The 21,256-nt window shown below is 39.0% G+C and overlaps 1 protein-coding gene across 1 annotated transcript; it reads right to left on the bottom strand.

The window, feature by feature from the left end:
- Nucleotides 1-395: 395 nt before the first annotated feature.
- On the bottom strand, nt 396-17,096 carry phf6 (PHD finger protein 6). The gene is made up of 11 exons (XM_079249857.1): nt 17,000-17,096; nt 14,618-14,779; nt 14,345-14,446; nt 10,695-10,828; nt 10,456-10,502; nt 7,695-7,855; nt 7,462-7,605; nt 6,390-6,494; nt 6,180-6,313; nt 4,575-4,704; nt 396-1,049 (listed from the first exon to the last, which is right to left on the bottom strand). Exons 2-10 carry the CDS (start codon nt 14,747-14,749, stop codon nt 4,575-4,577), a joined length of 1,089 nt encoding a protein of 362 aa, XP_079105983.1. The 5' UTR covers nt 14,750-14,779; nt 17,000-17,096; the 3' UTR covers nt 396-1,049.
- Nucleotides 17,097-21,256: the final 4,160 nt, after the last annotated feature.

Raw genomic sequence — 21,256 nt, forward strand, 5'->3', positions numbered from 1 at the left:
TTTATGAAATAAATGTGGTATTATTACCGGTGCTGTCAAGATTAAACCATTAATGCAGAGATTTTACACAAAAGTGTAATAAATAATCAGAATTTTGCCTTTTTTCAATGAGCTTGCAGCTACAGTGGCGTATTGTAGCACATACATATGATCTGTACTCTTAGCTGGCGCGACATTCCTCACCAGGAATCCTCACCTTGGACCAGACGCTGCCTCGGGTTTCCAAATGAAACACTCCATTCACACAGAGAAGTGTAAAATAAAATAATTTCTATTCCAATCATGGATACATTTGCAGAGAGACGAGTAACAGCACAACAAACGAGTCCAACCATCTGCTCTAAAAGGCTCTACTGGGCCCTTTAGTTGCCAAATAATAAAAAAAAAAACCCGCCACCTTTAACTGGGAAAATCCAAGTGCATGCTGGCAAAACTTGTGACTTTCCGAGATCCAGATATTCAAAAGTACTCATGATGATAATACCGTAGCAAAATACTACATAGTACAAGAAAGGCTAAAATGAAAAGAGTAAGACATGATTACAGAAACAAGGTAATCAAACTGCACAACTTCAGAGACTAGTAACAAATAAGACTCCTCTTAAAAGTGAGTCCTTCAGAGGCTAAAGGAGGGCAAGGATGCTTCAACGTTCAGCAAGTGTGGTTCATGTGATCTGAGGAGGGGGCACGGGCAGCGGGCGATCAGTCCATCAGCGGTTTCTCATTACGGGAATGGGTGGCCTTCACTTGAGTCTTGGGATACATGAGTCATGGCTTTCCATGATGCTGCATTAGTCTGGTGCCAGTAACACCAATCTGTGAAAAGCTCGTCCGTCAACTCAAAGCAGGGTTTTCATGAAGACGACATCTGGTGCACATCGGAACGTTATGTCCATTTACTGGAAGAAACCACGTGAAAGACTCGTGAGTGCTCCGACATCACAACCTGGAGAGCTGGCTAAGGTTTAGTATATAAAAAAAACAAAAAAAAAAAAAACAACTCTTCCATGACTTCTCCTGCTTGTCTTCACAAAGCATTTTGTCCAAACCTGCCAAGAAAACACACAAAAGCAAATGTTACATGTAAAACAATACACCTAATTCAGTTTCTTTGCTGTTTCCAGTTTTAAAACCACACTGGAAAGCAGCAGAAAGAGCACATTAGACAAACATACGACACACGTAAAAACATCCTAAAATAGAGTAATAATAAAAGAAATAAAACGCAGCTCCTAAAAGATGGCTAAAACGACAACTAAAATGGTGATGAGGTGCATGTCTAAAACATTTTCAGAGTGCATCATTTAAAGTCACAGTGGAAAGAAACTTTTCATGTGCCGAGATGTTGTGCATTTATTAGCGCTGTATCGTCTACCTGAGGGCAGGACCTCAAACAACTCACCAGCAGGATGGTCAGCGGGATCATAAAGATGCAAGGACCAGTTCAAAGAAAAACACACCACACACAAAAGCTCTTACGACGGCGCCATCAGAATGAAAAGTGTCAAAGGAACGGATTTTCTTTGGGTTTCACGAGGAAGAATATTCTTTTCCCCCAAGTGATCGTGGTATCACTTAAACACGGAACCAGAGAGTTGGCAGTCTGCGTTCTACATCGATGTTCTGACTGGACGTAAACGGACAACTTGTGACGTTTCCTTAATTCGGAAGATGGCTGCGAACAAATAAATTCACCCGACAGCAGCAGAAAGTTTGTTTTTAATTCACTCAGGCTGACATAGTGGGCATGTCATTTTCTAGGGATCTCCGAATGTGCAGAGAGAAAAAAGTAGTGCACTCAAAACTCCCCACAATGCAGGTTGAAGAGCAGTGAGCATCGATGGTCACTAGACGGGTCAATATAGATCACAATGCATTGCAGGCAGGAGCTCCAAGTGGCGCCAAGTGACACGAACACCAAAGCAGGTTGAGAAAAACTATAAATCATTCATTTAATATCCTTATCTGCTGAATAAATAATAGAGGTGGGAAAATCGAATAGAAAAAAAATCGAAAATCAGGGTTTTTATTTTTGTATAAAAATCAATTTTTTTCCCCAAATAAAATTAATCTATTATAAAGTTTTGTCTTTTTTCATTTCATTTTATAGTAAGACATAAGGGTGGGAAAATCGAATCAAAAAATCGAAAATCTGGATTTTTTTTGCTTCACAATTTTAAAGATCGATTTTTGTTTAAAAAAACAACTTTTTTTCAAATAAATAAAAATAATCCAGTATAAAATGTCATTTTTATTGTTAATATTGATCTTTTTACTTGTCGTCTTGGGCATTATAGCTGCAGAATGATGATCTGGCTACTGTGTTGTTTTTTTCGAATTGAAATCAAGAAAAAAGACGAGGAAAAAAGGTTTGTACATTTTTTTGTTTTTATTTGACAAAAATTGGCAATATCAAAGAATTGTGAGAATCGCAATTTAAATCGAATAACCCAACAAATCGGAATTGAATCGAATCGAGACAAAAGCGTATCATCACAGCCCTAATAAATATGCAACAAAGAAAGAATAGAAAGATTAAAATACAATATAAGAAAATAAAATTATTTCACACGAGCTTGATTTGCATTTGAAACGATGTGTAGTGGTTGTCGTGGTGACAGTAGTCATGTGATCTGTGATGATGAGAAAATAGCCAGCTTCATGTCTGATTCTCCAACAGGATGAGTTCACCATGTAGTGCAGTCTGACCATAGACTGTATAAAAAAGATGGGCGGAGCCTCCGTGACGTCACCCGTAGGTTTCTGAAGAGCTGAATTGAAGCTCGGTGGGCGGTTCCTACCATCACCATCTTGGCAGGGGCATGCGTGTCGTCTCTCCCGGAAAATACAAATATGGGCAAAGAGGTGGAGCTGAAAGGGCAGCCGTGAGTGTCATGGCGGATGACTGACATCGAGCGAACTCCGAGCTTTCTGTAGCTAAGAGCTAACAGGGCTAACCCGTTGATAACAGGAGATAACCGGCTAACGGAGGTAAGCGGGCTAAAGCTAAGTCATGTTGTTAACCCGTTAAAAACTGCAGTTTTTCTACTTTCTTCTTACTTGAATCAAAAGGACACACCCCTAAGGTGGATATGGAGGGAACTGCAGTTTTATGCACTTCTGCATAGGCATTACTTTTAACTGCCTGAGGCTCTGTCCATTTAATATACGGTCTACAAGTCTGACGTAGTAAATGAGGTTTCAGGGAACAATACAGGCATTCGAACACTATCTACGTCTCTTCGCCTTTTCTTCTTCGTTGTTTGCAGCAGCAGAGCCTCTGCTTGAAAGTACTGCAACAACCACACCAACTGTGACGAGACCTCTCCATCGCTGATAAATCCCGTGATGTAAACATCCTTCTGCACGTTAGACTGGACCTTTGTGCTTCAGTGTTGGGGCATGAACAAACCTGATCGGAGTAGGTTTGCTGCCTCGAAATCTCAAATCAGGATGATTTGAAACCAAATTAGGTAAAAGTTATGTAAACGTGGCTACTGTCATGTGATTTGCGACCTAACAGCACATGACTTCGCAATATCTGTAGTTGATTACAAGAAAAAAAAAAGGAAATCTATTAAACAGATAAGTTCTTCTTCACAGAAACGCTGTTAAGGGAAAATGTCCTTTTCTTTAGTTTCATAGTTTCCAGTTATACCCTTCATAGACTTGTAAATTCTCCACCTGCTGTTTATTCTGAGCCGCCTGTTCCCGCAAGATTTACAGTGGGTCTCGCGGGACCGCCGCAGCCCCAGTGCAGAGCTGTGCTTAGGAGCTCCTGTGGTGATGCCTCAGAACTCCACTGAGCAACGGGGACGATCTGGTTTTAATGTCACATTTTTAATTATCGGTGCATGGCAAAATTATTTCACCTTGTGGGATTAATAAAGGTATCTATCTATCTTTCTATCAATCCATCTATCTATCCATGTATCTATCATCCATCCTTTTATCTTTCCATCTATCCATGTATCTATCATCCATCTATCCTTTTATCATTCTATCCATCCATCTTTCTATCTTTCCCTTCATCTATCCATCCATCCATCTATCTATCCATCTTTCCAATAATCTAACCATCTATCTTTCCATTCATCCATCCACACATCCATCCATCTTTCTATCTTTCCATTCATCTATCCATCTATTTATCCATACATCTATCTATTCTTCCATCTATCCATCCATCTATTTATTTATCCATCCATCTATCTATCCATCCATCATCCATCCCTCCATTCATCTTCCATCTTTCTATCTATCTTTCCATTCATCTATCATCTATCTATTCTTCCATCTATCCATCCATCCATCTATCTATTTATTTATCCATCCATCTATCCATCCATTTATCCATCCATCATCCATCCCTCCATTCATCTATCCATCTATCTATCTTTCCATTCATCTATCTATCCATCCATCTATCTGTCCCTCTATCCATCCATCCACCCATCCAATTTATTAATCATGGAGTCTAAACCCGTGATAAATTGTAAAAATAATGGTGACATCTCTAACGTGGACATCCAGCCGGTTTACCAGTCATGTTACATGCGTGTGCTGCGTCATACCTAGTTGCCGTTCACTTGTGTAGATGGTGTTCCTCCATGGTCGATGGCTGCCCTCTCTCTACTGCGATTCTCTCGCTCTTCATCCTCCTCATCCCGCTCCTCGTTGCCGCTGTGGTTCTTGCAATATAGCCTTAAAAAAGGTTCATAAGAAGTTCAGTGATATGAACAAGTATAATCCTGCATTTCAGCTGTCTTCCTTTTCTGAAGGAAATTTTGCCAGAAAAGACGAACTCAGAAGGCGTCAGAAGGTGGAAAAAAGATTATAAGATTGTTGCACCCAGTTCCACCAGTAGCACAATGTTGTCTTTATTAACTTTGTTTTGACATATTTAGTTTCCATTTTAAAAAAAAAAATTAAAAATGAAAACATAAATTTTATGATGCAGTTTTTAAAAATTGAAAATTCAACAATTATATATATATATATATATATATATATATATATATATATATAACAATCTCGCCCAGAAAATATAAATATGGGCTAAGTGACGGAGCTGAGAGGGGGGCTGTGAGCGTCATGTTGGATGATTGACATCGAGCGAACTCTGAGCTTTCTGTAGCTAAGAGCTAACCGAGCTAACCCGGAGATAACAGGAGCTAACCAGCTAATGGAGGTAAGCGGGCTAAAGCTAAGTCACATTGTTAACCGGCTAAAAACCGCAGTTGTTCTACATTCTTCTGACTTGAAGCGGGAGATCAGGTACCTGTCAATCAAAAGGACACGCCCCTAAATATGCCGAACTTCGAGATTAAATTACTTTTAAACGGGCGAGTTAGAAAAAAAATCACTCCCCCCACAGTTGTCATGAAGGTAAACCTGATCTATTAATCCGAAAAAGGATTTTTGTACCAGGCTGTAAACATGTTTATTTCTGCTGTGAAGTTTTTTTTAACATGGGAGTCTACGGGAATTTGCTCTGTTTGAGCCCCCAGTGGATGAAGGGGGAACGGAAGTTTTATGCGCTTCCGTATAGGCTTCATTTTTATCTGCCGGAGGTCGCCGCTTGGCCAGAAGTCGCGCTGTCGCCCAGACGCTTTAGGGAGACGCACCGGTGCATGCCCTTTAAGGGTCCTGCCAGCAAACTAAAAACAGAGATAGCAGGAAGCTAGCTGTTAGCCTTGCGGTTACTGTTACTGACGTTTCCTCATCAGGTTTGGTTTTTATGAAGCTGGAAGCCGTTTTAGGAATCTGTTTAAAACCTAAATAAAATCTAATCGTAATACTAAAAACAACAGCTTCATTCCAGCCTAGTTACAGGAGCTTGTTCTTCCTAACTATTGCTAACATTCATCCTGAAGATTCCAGGTTGGATTTATTGATGGTTCCACATAAATAAAATATGGTGGAGATAAATGTGTTTGAGTTAACGGATATTACATGGAGAATAAAATAGTGTAAGCTGCATGGAGTGCGAAAAAAAAAAACTCAATGGGGAAAAAAGATTCATGAAAATCCTGATAGTCCTTCAATAAACGAATCGTAGATCCCTGAATTGTAATCAAATTGAAAGATATATCTGAGACTACACACCTCTAGGGACCATGTGGTTATAAAACCAGAGCATACATGTAGTAAAACTAATCTGTAATGTGTGAGCTCACTTGTAAATGCCACGGGCCATGTTTTCAATGTATTTGGCTTTGTCCTGCAGGCCGCAGTGATAGTGGTAGGTCTTCACACACGCCTTGATTTCACACCCAATGGTAGCGCCCAACTGAGTACACAACGTGCATTTCTGAAAACACAATCAATAAGTCATACCAATACACAACATTAAATATGAAAACGCAACATAATTATATGCTTCCCACCATTCTTTTCCCTCGTTTGATTTCCTGGATGACGGTTTTCACATCAAAGTTTCCAAATTCAGCCCGTGATGTCGTGGTCAGCTGTACCGTCCCCGAAGAGAAAAGCTGAAAGAGATGGGAGGTCGGTGAGAAATGCAACTGGCCGAGCTTTGAAGGAGCTACTGCACAGTTTTTTTTACCATGACAGAAAAGTTTAATCTTAACCGTAAGCCCCTAACAGTCAGAAACACGCCTACTTTCTCTCATGATCTCCTCCCACTCAACACACATCTCATACTCTAATTCTCCAGAGAAAACCGGCATCTTCCAGTGAATTTACCGTTTTGTTTGCTGCGTTTCAGATAAAATGACTTTTTTTTTTAAACTTAAATCCACAGTGCAGATGACAGCATAACAAGCCTTTTTTTACGTAAACGGTGCTAGTTTACATGTTACAGTCTAATTACAGAAGCTTAGTACACAGATATGCGATTATGATGCGATTATGATGCGCTATGATGCGCTATGATGCGATAGGATACATTACAAAATTACATCCCAACCTTATAAAACTGGAGCTTCTAACTCAATTTGTTGGTTTCCTTATGTAGGCTATGATGAACTGGCTTTCATTATGTTTTTTTCCTGTCTGTAAAGCGTCTTGAGATGACATTGCTGTGATTTGATGCTATAAAAATAAAGTTGAATTGAACTGAACACCCTGTTTATACCGAAGTCCGCCAAAGCTGGAGTTCCTTCGTCATGCACATACCGGCACTACTATATACCTACTGTGGACACACCTTTAGCGTCTTATCTCACGTACACACTTCCCCCTTTAATGTTCTCATGCTGCCCTCTGTTCCGTCCGCCTTTTATCTATATAAGCAGCATGTCGGAAACGCTCCCAGTCAGTCGAGCGAAGCGCTCATCAAAGTCACACAACAATATTTATAGATTTTGGAACTCGGTACACACATAAGCCGCACCGCATTATATGGCACCCTGCCTATTTTGGAGAAAATAAAAGACTTAAGTGCGCTTTATGGTCACTTTAAAAAGCATTTCTGGAGAAATAAGATCCCAGTCCTACCATGCACTTGTAGTGTGCAGCCACCTTCTTGGAGTTATCCGTATGCAGCATCCCTCTAGTTTCATTTTCTTCCTCTCCAGCGTGGCAGAAACCACATCGCTGGCCTCCATCTCCTGGACTGGTCCGAAGAGGTGACCTGTCCCGCTAAAACACACAGCGCCATCAAAACAGCATGAGCCACGTCTGCAGGCAGAAAACCCACCAGCAAAACCAGTTCCATTTAGTGCTTTTACATGAGAGGAGCTCTCTTCTTCTGCTGCCTGTGAGGAGGTAGAGCGGGTTTCTTCTGACTGGCCACGAGCGCCGACCTTGGTTCTCCCCTTCTCAAACCTCCCCCTCCCTCTGCTCTGAGGGGGGGACGAGTCCGAGTCGTTGGCCACGCCGCCCTCTTCATCTAAAGACAAAACCGTCACAGAGAAGAAACACTTCAAACTCAACAAGGAGGGGAATCCAGATCCTTGGAGGTGAGAAGTTTCCTGGTATTAAACATAAAAAATCTCAATCTGAGCCAATAAATCCCAAAGATGACGAGACCACCAGTCATTCTTACGAACAAATCTGTTCAAATCTCGTCTATTCTTTCTGTCTTTTATCGTTCTTGGAGCAACTTCTATCAGCCAACACTCAGGAAGTCTTACGAACATTTGTGTTTTCTGAAAATAGAAAAATAAAATTTGCAGTAATGTTTGTCAGATTTCTGAAACAATTTCAGGTTCTTTATAAAACATTTATTTAAAAAAAGATATTATAGCACTTTTCCTGTTATTGTTTCCTATTTTTATTCATTTAAGAACAAGTTGCAGTCATCATGGGATTCAACTCTATTGCTGGTTGTCTTCCTAAAACCATGAAATCACTCAAATATAAATAAATATCCACGTAATTTGTGACTCAGCTCCACCTGGTCTTTAATTATCAACATTTTCCAGTGTTTTTTTTTTGTAGTACGCCGATCTGTCTTATTAGTAAACAGAGGTTCTTCCGTTTCTACCTGGTTAATAACAGTTAAAAAGCTTCAGACTCGTCTGGAGGTTTTATTTCATCACTCGCTCCATCATCACAGCCTCTTAAGAGAAGCTGGATGTGTTTGCAAACAGCAGGAGGTCATTTGCTTTACAAACTGTAAATTGTTGAGTATGTAAAGAGATTTTTATCCTATGGTGTACCACTTTCTGGTTTACCCACTGCGCCATGAAGACATTCAGCCCGATGCATCGAGGGATCAGACTACAAGCCACTGTCCAAGTAGAGGTCTGATTAATGATCCGATGTTACATAAAGATGCTTTTTATATGATCCAAATCTCATTGTGTGATTATTTATAACTAGACCTGTGATGATATGCTTTCACCCGATTTAATTTAAAAACTATTTTTTTGGTGCAGATTCCATTTAAATTGGGATTTTCGCGATTATTCGATATTGCAGATTTTTGTAGACTAAAAACAAAAATTAAAGAAAAAAAATGTACAAAACTTTTTTTGCTTGTCATTTTTCTTGATTTCAGTCAGGAAAAAGCAGCCCAGTAGCCAGACCATCGTTCTGCTGCTATAATGACCAAGAAGACACGTAAAAATATCAATGAAAACAATAAAATTTTTCATAATGAATTATTTTTAATTTGAAAAAAAAAAAAAATTTAAATTGTGAAGCAAAAAGTCCTGATATTTGATATTTCAATTGAATATTCCCACCCCTAATTTTCATGCATCTTTTCCCCACACTGAGGGTTTCTTCCCCACTCCATGGCCACCTTTATTCTACTCCGTAGTACTATAAAGTAACTAGTTAACATTTGGACTTCACCTCAGTACCTGACAAAAATTTTATAAAAAGGATTATTTTTATTTATCTGAAAGAAAAAAAAAATCAATGTTTTAACCCAAAAAAAAAAATTAAAATTGTGAAGCAAAAAATTCCAATATCAGATCTTTTTAAAAATTTAATTTCCCTACCCTATTTATGACCAATAAAAAAACATTTTTTATTTATTTTAATGGATTCTGTTTGTTTTTCTTCATTTCTGTCCGTCAGTCTCGTCCCATTTTACGGCTGTTTACGTGCAAATTAAGAGTCAGCTGGTCAATCTTATCAGCTTATGGCGAGTTTGGTATGGATCATTCTGAAGGAGGGGTGTCCAGCTCCGGTCCTCGACAAGGGCCACAATCCTGCAGGTTTTTGGTAAATCCCTGCTCCAACACACTTGACTGATGGAGAGTCATTGTGCAGAACATTGTAGGATTTATTTTAGTGTGTTAGAGCAGCGACACACAGAAAACCTGCAGGACTGCGGCCCTCGAGGACCGACTCTGGACCCCCCTGATCTAAAGGAGCATTTATCCTGGACACAGAAGGCGCGCATATAGTGTTATACGTCTCCTGCGCCGGGTATGAGATTAATTTGTTCAGTTTAAACCGGTTTAACTTTCAGTCACTTGGAGCAGAAAACGGCGCAACCAGCAGAAATCACAAAGTGTTGAGTTGTGTAGCTGACACACAACAAAACCGCCAAACAAAGAGCACCAGAAGAAGAAAAAGAAACAGAAGAAGAAACAACAACTGTAGATGAGAGGTTTAGCAAGTTTGTCGGAACTACAACCGGTGTGAAAACGTGGAAACGAACTCAGCACTGCCCACTAGTGGATGAACTGACAAAATAACCACAGCAACGTACAAAATGCATGGAAGTACGAAGTTTGAAACTGACATCCACATTTATGTGCGTATTGTCGCATAAATAGGTTTAACGGGGGGGAAAATGTGACCACTTAGGACCTATGAACACGTTTGTAAATCCGTTTTCACTAACACTTTTAGTACAACCTGAAAATCTTTCTGAATTTGTTCTTAAGATGCTAGTGACAAAGCTCGAGGAGTACTGGTGTACAAATGTTACCGACACAGCGAGCTTGTGACTAAACCACCCAAACAGCTGCAGACATAATGGTCCACGTTGCCTGGAAGTAGAAAACAAACAGCAGGAGCATACTTTACCCTGAATGTCATCTTGAGAAGCATCCCGATGCTTGCGACAGTAAACACTGTAATTAGAAGGAAATGAAGGAATTTAATTCAAATGTCAAATGATATCGGAGTCTTCCTCCCCTGCAGGCTTCAGAGATAATCACCTATCACTAATGGATGGATGGATGAACATAAAAAAAGCTTTTTTCCTTCCTTTTTTTTGTAGTTTAAACAGATGTTTCATGGAGTCCAGAGCTGCAGACACTTACAGGTAAATCCCCTGAGAGGGATTCTCTTTGATCTGGGCTTTGTCCTTCAGAGCACAATAGTAGTGATACGTCCTCCGGCACGTCTTCACATCACAGCCGATAGTCGCGCCCGGTCGGTGACACGAAGAGCACATCTAAAAATGGTACAAATAAAAACTAGATGTTCAGTAACAAAGTTTCTGAGTGAGTTTTACTGTTGCTCAGTCAGCATTTGCCTTCGTTACAAAGGCTGGATTGAGATTAATTTCATTGGATTGTAATGAATCTGACGCGAGATGGACGTGTTTAAAGTGCTTTAATATGATTTTGTCTGTGAATAAAACTGAATGGAATAAATAGTGTCGCTCTAAAATAAAGCATTCACCGGCCACTTTATCTGGTCCGCCTGTTCAACTGCTAGTTAACACAAATAACTCATCATCCAGGAACACGAGACATCTAGTCGTTTAGACATGGCGAAGACGATTTGCAGAGGTCAGAGGCGAATGGGCAGACTGGTTGGAAACTTCCAGCAGGATGATGCACCATGTCACAAAGCTCACATCATCTCCACCATGAGTTCACTGTCCTCCAACGGCCTCCGCATGAGCTCAGCTGAATCATGTCTTTTAATGAACTCTGTCGCTGTAACAGGTAACTTCTCCGTTTCAGCAGGAAATGACCAAATAAAGATCAAACAGCCTTTTTTTTTTTTTTTTTTAATTTTAAACACCATGTGACATCTGCAGTTGCGCTCATACGTGTTCATCCCATTTCATTAAAGAAAAGGCTGAATTTACAACAGTCACTCAAATAACTGGAGACTTAAAAAAGGAACAATAACTAAAAATATAATTTAGTAATATAAGACACTGTTTTTTCATGTAATTGAGTTGAAGAAATAAAAAACAAACAAATTGGTCCTGGACAAATTAGACTTTTCTGTTGAACAGTGGGACAAAATACCTGTCAACAGGTGCAGAAGTCTGACTGAGAGGAACAGAAAACACCTGACTGGAGCGGAAACATTAAAGGATTGTTCAACTAAATACTAGTTTATGACTGATGTAATATGTAATAAATTATCTCATTTGTTTGCTTTTTAAAAAAAAAAAAAAAAATTCTATTGAACCAGAATTAGAAAATAATGTAATGATTTTCATAAAACTTTTATTATTACTTTATTCAATTTCACCTTATTTTACAGGCAGCTGTTTTTTTTTCCTTCTTTAATGAAAGGGTATGAATAAATATGAGCACAACTGTAGACCCAGTCGTGAAGTTCCATATTGCATTTGCAACCTTTGTTGCTTACATGTTTTGGTCGAAAGATGGCGATTAAAAAAAATAAAATAAAATAAAATAAATAGAAAAAGAAAAACACAGTTTAACTTCTTCACTGACCTGTACATAAAATTTAAAGAACAATTATTTTGTCTCATTTTCACCGCTTGACGAGTTTTCCTGCACACGCTCCGTCTGCTGACTGAAATTGTCTATGTGCGTTACGTCATGGTGATGTTTGGAGCTCTGCGGCTATGACATGCCGTCATGTAGACCTGTTCTAGAGGAAGGGAAGCTTTAATTTATTCTGTTCCAGATTGTATAGAAAACCGAGTTTAAAACAAATTAAAGTGATCGCCTGGGGGTTGTGGGTCAATAACACCTTTGAATACACAACATCCGGAATTAAAGGCAGTTCTGAAGGTAAAAATGGGGCCAACCCGGTACTAAAGTGGCCGGTTAACGCATATTAAACAGCAGAAAATATGACATACATTAGGATAATAACACACAGTTAACCTTAAATTCTCAGAGTTTTACTTTGCAGAACATTTTCAGGTGATCGAAATGTTTCTTAGGACAGAAATGGAGTCATTTGGTGATATCGTACAACGCTGTGTTCGACAAACACAAGCTTGCCAACGCCATGGCTTTAACATGAAAACCTTGGAGGCGCGACGGAAACCAACTTTGGAATCAATCCTGTTTGAAGAGGTTATGTATTCCTAAATTAATCCTTTCATATTTACACTAGAGAAAATCTTACAGATCTCAAAAGTAAAATGGTATTTTAGAGGCATGAATGAACTCCTGTAATTACATTTATTACATTCTTATGTATATTTGTCTGGTGCAGGCTTTAGATAAGCCATGCTGACCTCTTCCTGTACTCTAATTACTTATTCTGTCTACTCGAGATATTTTGATTGTTGTGCGAACTAAGAACCACAACCAGGAGAAACATGTTGGTTAAACGAAAATTCACTGTAAATCAAACTTGGTATGAAAAATCATAAATGTTATTTCCAAATAAAACAAGAAAAACTGTCAATTAATAATAAATGACGAATTAAAGCAAACAAATCATCTTTTTCCAGCACTGGAAAAAGCATTTATTTATCCTGTTTTGACCATGCATGCTTTATATTTATGCTTTTTATTGTCATCCTGAATGTTTATCTGGTTTTACACTGTGGCAACCTTTTTTCTCTGTTTTACAATAGCAAAAGGGTCAATTACTATCAAAAGTAGGGATGCATCGGTATCGGCTCAATACCAAGCATGTGTACCAGTACTTGGTGTTAATAAAAGTGTACCGATACCACACTAGTCAAACCAGCGCAGATGTGTTTGATGCTTCGGACGTGTTTTAAAAGAAATAAATGCCTTGAATGTTTAAATGTGACATTTTTTGTTCCACTAAAAGCGAGATCTTTGTTTCCAAACCACACATTTATAGTTGTATTTAGGTAAAATGTGCCAAATCAAAATAAAACTTGTTGAAATGATTAGATCTGTAATGTTATTATATTTGTATTGGTGAGGAAACATCAGAAAGGATGGGTCATTTATTACAACCTAATGAAATCTTACACAGTTATAACAGCCAAGGCCAGATTATCCAATGGGCATTATGGCCACAGATCCACGCCTACTTGGGGGCCATGTGGGGCCCACGTAGAGAAAAAACTGGAAAACCAGCAATTTGGACATGAAATAAAAGGTATATAAAAGCCAGATAATTACACCACAGTGTCCAGTGTGTTGCTTTTGGTACCATTGGCTGAGAGATGTTAGAAATGTCGTTTCACAGTGTAAAATTCACAATTTTCACAATGTTGTGGTGGGAAAGGGAGCCCCTGGTACACTCTGGGCCCAGGGGCCTGTGCATTTTTAATCCGGCCCTGATAACAGCAGTAATAACCATAGTCACAATAATGTTCACATAAACAGATCTGGTGTCGGCAAATATCAGGATCCGCTGATATTCACATTTCAGATATCTGTATCGGATCAGAACTCCCAAAAAGTGGATCGGTGCATCGCTACTCACAAGTTATAAAAAGATCTGCTTGGAAATAATCCTTGTGGCAGCGTTAACACAGGTCCTTTTCTCTGAGGGAAATCCAGAGTTAATACGCAGGATGTATTTATTGTTTACACAGGTTGAGTTGGAACGAGAATTCTTGGTTATTTCACTTCGTTTCTACATTATTTCGTTACGTTGGCATCAAAAGACAGAATTAAACTGAACTTAATTAACATTAAAGGCAACTTTTGGACATTCTCAGTGTCCTAAAAGGAAAAGCAAACCTAAATGTTCCATTTCTGAGCACATGATCCATTAAACTCTAAAAGAAACCGACGCTAAACCGATGAGTACTTACCAATTTATTTCCTCTCTTAATCTCTTTTTTTACGTCCTCAATGGAAAATCCTCCGATGTTTTCGCTGTCTGAGTGTGATGTGACCAGAGCCGAAGAGAAAAGCTGCAGAGAACATGCATTCTTATTAACAGTATGAATTTCCTAGTTCCTCTTTTCTGAGGTCAAATGAGAAAAAGTGCAGTTTCTTCATCTCTGTGCATTTAAAACATCAGCTGCAAATGAGAACTGTGCATGAGAACAGCAGAGAGCTGGAGAACAATGCAGCCTCCTCACCATGCACTTATGGTGGGCCGCCACCTTCTGGCTGTCAGACACCAGCAGCTGACCACACTCCTTGTCCCCGTTGCTTCTGCAGAAGGCACATTTGGGCAGCCGCGCTGCAGCTCCTTTTCTCTGTCCTGACATGACCGAGGGCTTTTCTGCACGCCCAGAAGTCTAAATCAAAAATAAAAGCACCACAAGCATGTAAGTGAGAACATGACGATTCTCACTGACATCTGCCTCAATAAACTGAAAAGAAAGCGGTTCTTTAAAAGATTTCAACACATCACATCATTCAAACTGCTAAAGACATGCTTAAAAATTTGTTTAAATATAGCTCTAAATGTTAGCTCAAGTCAAGCTGACTGTAATCCAACTAACAGCACTCCAGGCTTTTTGGCAAAACAGGTAAAAAGTTAAGCCTGGTCTAAAAATAATTGCAGCCAATGATGTGATCATGACGTGCAATGAACAGTCGGTCTACTGTCCACAATCTAAAGTGATTAGTTTTCTTAAAGACGGAATCTTTTTTCCCGCTTCCAACCAGGGGAATAATGAATTAAACACTTCAGGGAAGAAACTGTTTCCCAGAAACAGCTGTAAACTAAACTTTGACTCAAACAGCACCTGAAGAAGCTTCAAACTAGAGCACTGAAATCTGCAACAGAGCAGCTCTTGTGTCTGGCTCCGCTGAGTCTCCGATGGATTGCACAAGTTGGGGTGACAGCTGGACACGTCAGGTCGGGGCTCTTCAAGCAGAATCAAGTTTAATAAAACTCAAACTGATGGATCATTGTGCAGAACTTGACAGCAAGGTGATGGATGTAATGGAACAGGGAAGCACCTAAAACCTGCAGGACGGTGGTCCTGCTTTAGCTGGCAGTACCGATCTTCTTTTAGTGATATGCTGAGTATAGATCAGGGGTGCCCAGTTTAGATGTCTCCCTTCTCCAACACACCTGAATCAAATGCATATGTTGTTTCCAGGCCTCTGCAAAGCTGGATGACATGCAGAAGAGGGGAATTCAGCTATTTAATTCAGGTGTGTTGGAGAGGGAATGCATCTAAAAGTTGCAGGAGAGCAGATGTCGAGGTGTGGACTTGTACACCCACGGTATCAACAGATCTATTCCACTCACCAACACCAGAAAAATATAACAAAAATTATTCTAATGCGCAAAAGTTGAATTAACAACCCCATTCCTGCCCAAGTTTTCATTGTTACGTCCTCCAAAAGCAGAAAAACCCCCATGAGTCGCTTTTCTCCAAATGATGCAACATGTTTCCTCGTTTTGATAAACAGCGTTTTACCGTATCTCCTCTGCCTCATCTTGCAACCATTAAGTTCTACAAAAAGGATTTTTTTTCTGCAGGAAATTGGCAGGTTTAGACAATTGCCATTTTCTTTTTTTTTTGCAGAGAAAATACATCAAGATGCAGGAAGAGAGGGGAGGGGGGTGTTGCTTTGTATCCCCTCTGACTGCATGTAGATTTAATCAGGCGTGTAAAAAAATTATTTTAATCTATTTTATGCAGGATTACATGAAAATCCTTAAATGTTTCCTTAAAAGTAAACCAACACATCAGATCAAACCTTTTTTGCAGAGATGCTGCTTCCCTTGATTCCCGCAGCCCTCCCTCCCAGATACCATAAATGTGAGGATTTAAAAGCATATATTCAATCCTTAATCGACCAGAAACGAAAGTATTTGTGTGTAAAAAAGCAACAGCAGTGTGGTGCGACGCCTTGATGAAGAACCACAACAGCCATGACAGCAGGGCCAGGATTTCACTGCGGCGGCTCCAGCAGCGGGGCTCGGCGTGAGAGCACACCGCAGCCCGGGTAAACACCACCAAATGCCCCTTATTTAAACCCCTAGCTCCCCTTTATGGTGCTTTCACATCGCTGTCTTTCACTATAAGGCGTTGTTCAAGTTAAAATATGTGGTGAGGACTAGAAAAACGTGAAAAGTGCTGCAAATTTCCGCTCCAAAGTTTTGAATTAAATGGGGGTGTGTGAGCGTCTTTCTCCGCCAAACTACCCACAACTAAAAAACTATTTTCACTGTGAATAAAATCATCAAAACCCTGCATTTTTCCCACCTCTCAAGGCCTTTGTATGGTCCACCGTGTGGAAATGTTACTCGTCGACATTATGTTTCCACTGGAAGCTGAAAAGATTGAATTATTTCCCTTTAAATGTGGGGAAATTATCATGACAGGCGCGGGTGTTTGCGAACCGCTTCGAAGTAAAGAGCGCCATGCGTGATGCTGCATCTGCGGGGAAAAGAGAGCGCTGCTCGGCTTGTACGCCAACAAATACGGCCTGAACCGCCACCAGGCCGAACACGTCGTGGATATCACACAACTGGGGGCACGTAGCTCACTTCTTACCTGGTGAAAATTATCTTAAGTCGCTGGGAAATGTACTAACGGAGAGAAAATGTTCCGGACAACGATTGTGTTTCTTCCCGTCCTTCAGAAGTGATTGTGTTTCTTTTCAGCCTAGCATGAAGCTGCACTGCTACAGAGCGGGACTTCCGGGTGGGACTTTCAAAATAAAAGTTAAGTCAACACATGGACGGACGGTGGTTAAATGTGAAGCCTGTGGGGAAGTGTTAAAAACTGCAGTTCCCCCTTCATCCACTAGGGGCTGGATGCAAAACAGAGCGAATCCCCATAGACTCCCATGTTAAAAACAAAACAACTTTACAGCAGAAATAAACATGTTTACAGCAGAAGTAAACATCTTTACAGCCTGGTTCAGTTTAATAGGTCAGGTTTACCTTCATGATAGCTGTGAACTGTGGGAGATTGAATTTTTTTCTAACTCACCCGTTTAAAAGTCATTTAATCTCAAAATTTGGCATATTTAGGGGCGTGTCCTTTTGATTGACAGGTACCTGATCTCCCGCTTATTATTGATTTATTTTTAATTACTTTTTGCTGGCATCTTTTGTTTTTAGCAACTTTATGAAAAAACTCCTAGATAGATTTTCATGATTCTTTTGTGTGAAAATGCGTCTCGGTCTATTTTCTGAGATTCTATTAAATTTTTGGAGTGATCTAGATCACCATCTAGATCCAGGATCTTTTTTAATGATTCTTTATTATTGTGAGGTAGAGCCATTTTCAGTAGGTATGCATATACCTCTATAATAAATGGTCATGGTGCTTGACCAAAAATACAGGACAAGTTCCCAACAGGTGTTTCAGGAAATCAAATCTGGGTAGTACTATCTCTAACAGGATAAAATGATGGATCTCTGGCATTTTCATCACTGTAAATAAAGAGAACAAATTAAGAAATAAGAAATAACAAACAGCAAAATACAGCCAAGGCATTGTAGCTCTATTATCAGTGAATCTAGAGATCTAATAGTGTGTACTTCTAAAATAAATGTAGGACCAGAACAGGTTGGAAATTAACTCCTTGGCAGAGGTCTGTGCTCTCGGAGTGCTTTTCTATTTTAAATCTGGTTTCCAGCTCTCGTTGTGTACCTGGTCTGTACTACACTGTTTCAGCGTTGTCGTGTAAAAATAGGACCTTAATAGCAATAAAATCGAGCTAATTTTCATCAGCACGCCTCCAGCTCTTTCCAAAACGAACAGCTTCCCGCCGTATCAACAACTCGGCAGTTCCCTATTCCCTTCAGGTTTAGAGTCTGGGTGTCAACCAGTACTTTATCTTTTGGGTCTGCATACGTCTTTTTGCAACATAACAACCGTCATCCTTCCCTCAGCAGTCACTTCACTCCTATCCTGGTCCACATCCTCGTCCCTCTTCTACTGTAATTCCCTTCTTTTTTTTTATTTCCCTTTAAACTTCAACCATAACACCATAAGCTCCAAAAACCCCTCCTCTTTCTACATCACCCCTGTCTGACAACAGTTTCACTGCTTTCCCAGAAATTCTTGAATTCTTTCAAAAATGCTTCTTTTCTCTCTAAAGACCATCCATCGTCTGGCTCCACTCTGCTGTCTCCTCTCATCCTCTCAGATCCTCTTCCTCGCTCTCATTTGTCCCCTCCCCTCGCCTTGTTACCATGGAGAAGAGGACTCTACTCCCAAACTCTGGAATTCCCTTCCTCCCAACCTCCATAATGTTGACTCCCCCCTTCTCTCTAAATCTCATTCTAAAACTTCCCTGTTCAAACTTGCCGATGACCTTTAACCCCTCTTCAAATCATCTCTGCTGTCTTGCTACTTATTTTTCACTTTCATTTCACTCATTTGTTTTGTATTGCACTCAGTCAGCTTTATTTATTTGTTTTTGTATCTATTTAATTTTATTTGTTTATATGAGTTGTAAAGGGACCTTGGCTTTCCTGAAAGGTGCTTATTATTTATTTATTTATTTATTTTATTGTGCTTATTTTTCATTTTTATCTTATTATTTATTATTATGATATAAATTTTATTTTTAATATTTCTTTGTTGCAACAAAATCAGGATTTATTCTTACGTTTTGGGTGGTAAAATAAAACAGATTTTTAATTTTATTGTAAATGAAATATATAAAAGCATTCAGCTTCTGCCTCAACCTGTTCAGTCTCAGTTTAATTCAGTGTGTTGACATAAAATCAGCCTAATTTTTTTGTTATTTGGTCCTGTATTATGAATGATGACTGATCAGTGGATCACATGGCTCATGTAGGCTCTAGAGATCAGATGGACACTAGTTATTTATTTTACTGTTACTTCAGAAATGTTAAAGTCCAGTTTTAGTTTTGCAAGTGATTTATAAGAGAATTCTAAAATGTAAAATGTGTTTTTTGCTCACCTGAAGTCAAATGTCTGAAGTCTGGCTCCTGTCAGATTAATTCTGTCATGCACTTGACAAGTGACAAAAACTAAAAGAAAAAATATTTAGATTATTTAATTGAAAGAATTCTTTTGACTAAAATATAAACAGAAATTTCAAATTAAAGAAAAGTAAAACAATACAGTTGACAAATAACAAAATATTAAAACCATGTGTACTTTGGCATATTCTGCACTTTGTTACAGCTGTGGTTGTTTTAAAGGGTTTTATAAATAAAGTTGAGTTGAGTTACCAGAGAAAATAAGTCTATTTACAAAAGCAACTTAAACTTCACCAAAAACAGATTGATTGGATCAGCTGTAAGAGTAATACTGAAATCAAACATAAAGGTAATTTAACAAAATATAGTGAAAAAAGGAAAAGATCTTATGAAATGATGCCACATAATGCTGCGTTTAACATGTAATTACTGGCCTCTATCCAAAACCAAGCTTTATTCCAGTATTTCTGCATGTAAGAGGACCAAAGTGGAGATTATATCTTTAAAAGAAGAATGAGATGCCTCTGCTCGGCATGTGATAGCTTGTTCCAGTGTCGAGGAACCACAACATGTCTGGTCTGAAACTGCCTTGTGTGTAGAGACCGAGCACTGAGTCAGAGATCCCTCTGGTAAAGTGCAACACGACATGACGAAGAGACCGATGCAACATGAGAGAAAGAGAAACGGTCATAATTGTGAAGGTTTAGATGACAATGATCCATGTGGATAAGATGCAAAAAAACCTGATATTCGACTTGAAAGGTTGGATTCGTATGGAAAATATATTAAGTGTGGAAGGAACAATAATATGTGCAGAGACTTTGCCAAGGAGAAGATCAATATAGCAAAGATAAGAGGTGCCATTTTAGAGCTTTGGGACATCTGGGACAGAGCTAGTGGGATGCAGATGTCTTTCTTCCATGGACTATGAAGGACTTTCATGTCTGAGACTTAAACAGTTCAAATGCTGCAGAGAGGTCAAGACAGACGATAGCTGAGGACTGTTCTGGGATGTGTTAGAGTTGTTTCAGAGGATTCTTCTAAGCAACTGAGCCAGATAAACAATGTATATTAGCAGTGGTTATTACATGGGGTGAGGTTATCAGCATGGACAACTGATGCCGCAGCAGCTCTGCAGGAATACTTTCAGTACATACTGACACAGCATCAGTCATTGTGAAGAGGTGACATGTCTGTGCAGAACCTAAAGGAAAAATAAAGACCACAGAATTTATTCACTGTACCAGTGGTGTCAAACTGAGTTGAGTTCAGGAGCCACATATAGCACAATTTGATCTTAAGTAGGCTGGAGCAGTAAAACGATAACATAGTGACCTTTAAATAACAAAAAGTACAAATGCTTCCCATTGTTTTATTGCAAATACAAATGCATTTCAACTTATATGATCAGAATTTATCTACGAAATCACAAAACACTTAGTCACAAAGTTTCTGGAACTGTAAAATACAGAATTTCATGCTTTGATGAGAGTCACTTTTCAAAATCTACAAGTTATTTTAAATGTATTTACCAGTACATTTCCACATCAGGCCACTTGAACTGACTCACCTCAAAATACAAACTGAAGTCAGATTTGTCAAGGAGGAAAGATTTAAATCAGGCTATAGATATAACAAGCTATCCCCCTGCTTTTAAAAGGTTTTATATTTAAACATGTAAAAATGAAACTTCAGGTAAAAAAAAAAAAGAAGTTATAGTTGCTTTTGTTAAAAATTGCAGTTAATGTTTGTTACCCCACAATAACAATTATCTTTTATTATCATAATTATCAACATTTTGGTTGATTTAGTTATGTAAACATTTTAGTTATGTAAATGTACCTTT

Source organism: Telmatherina bonti (assembly GCF_933228915.1).
Source record: "Telmatherina bonti genome assembly, chromosome: 12".
NCBI classification, from domain to species: Eukaryota; Metazoa; Chordata; class Actinopteri; order Atheriniformes; family Telmatherinidae; genus Telmatherina; species Telmatherina bonti.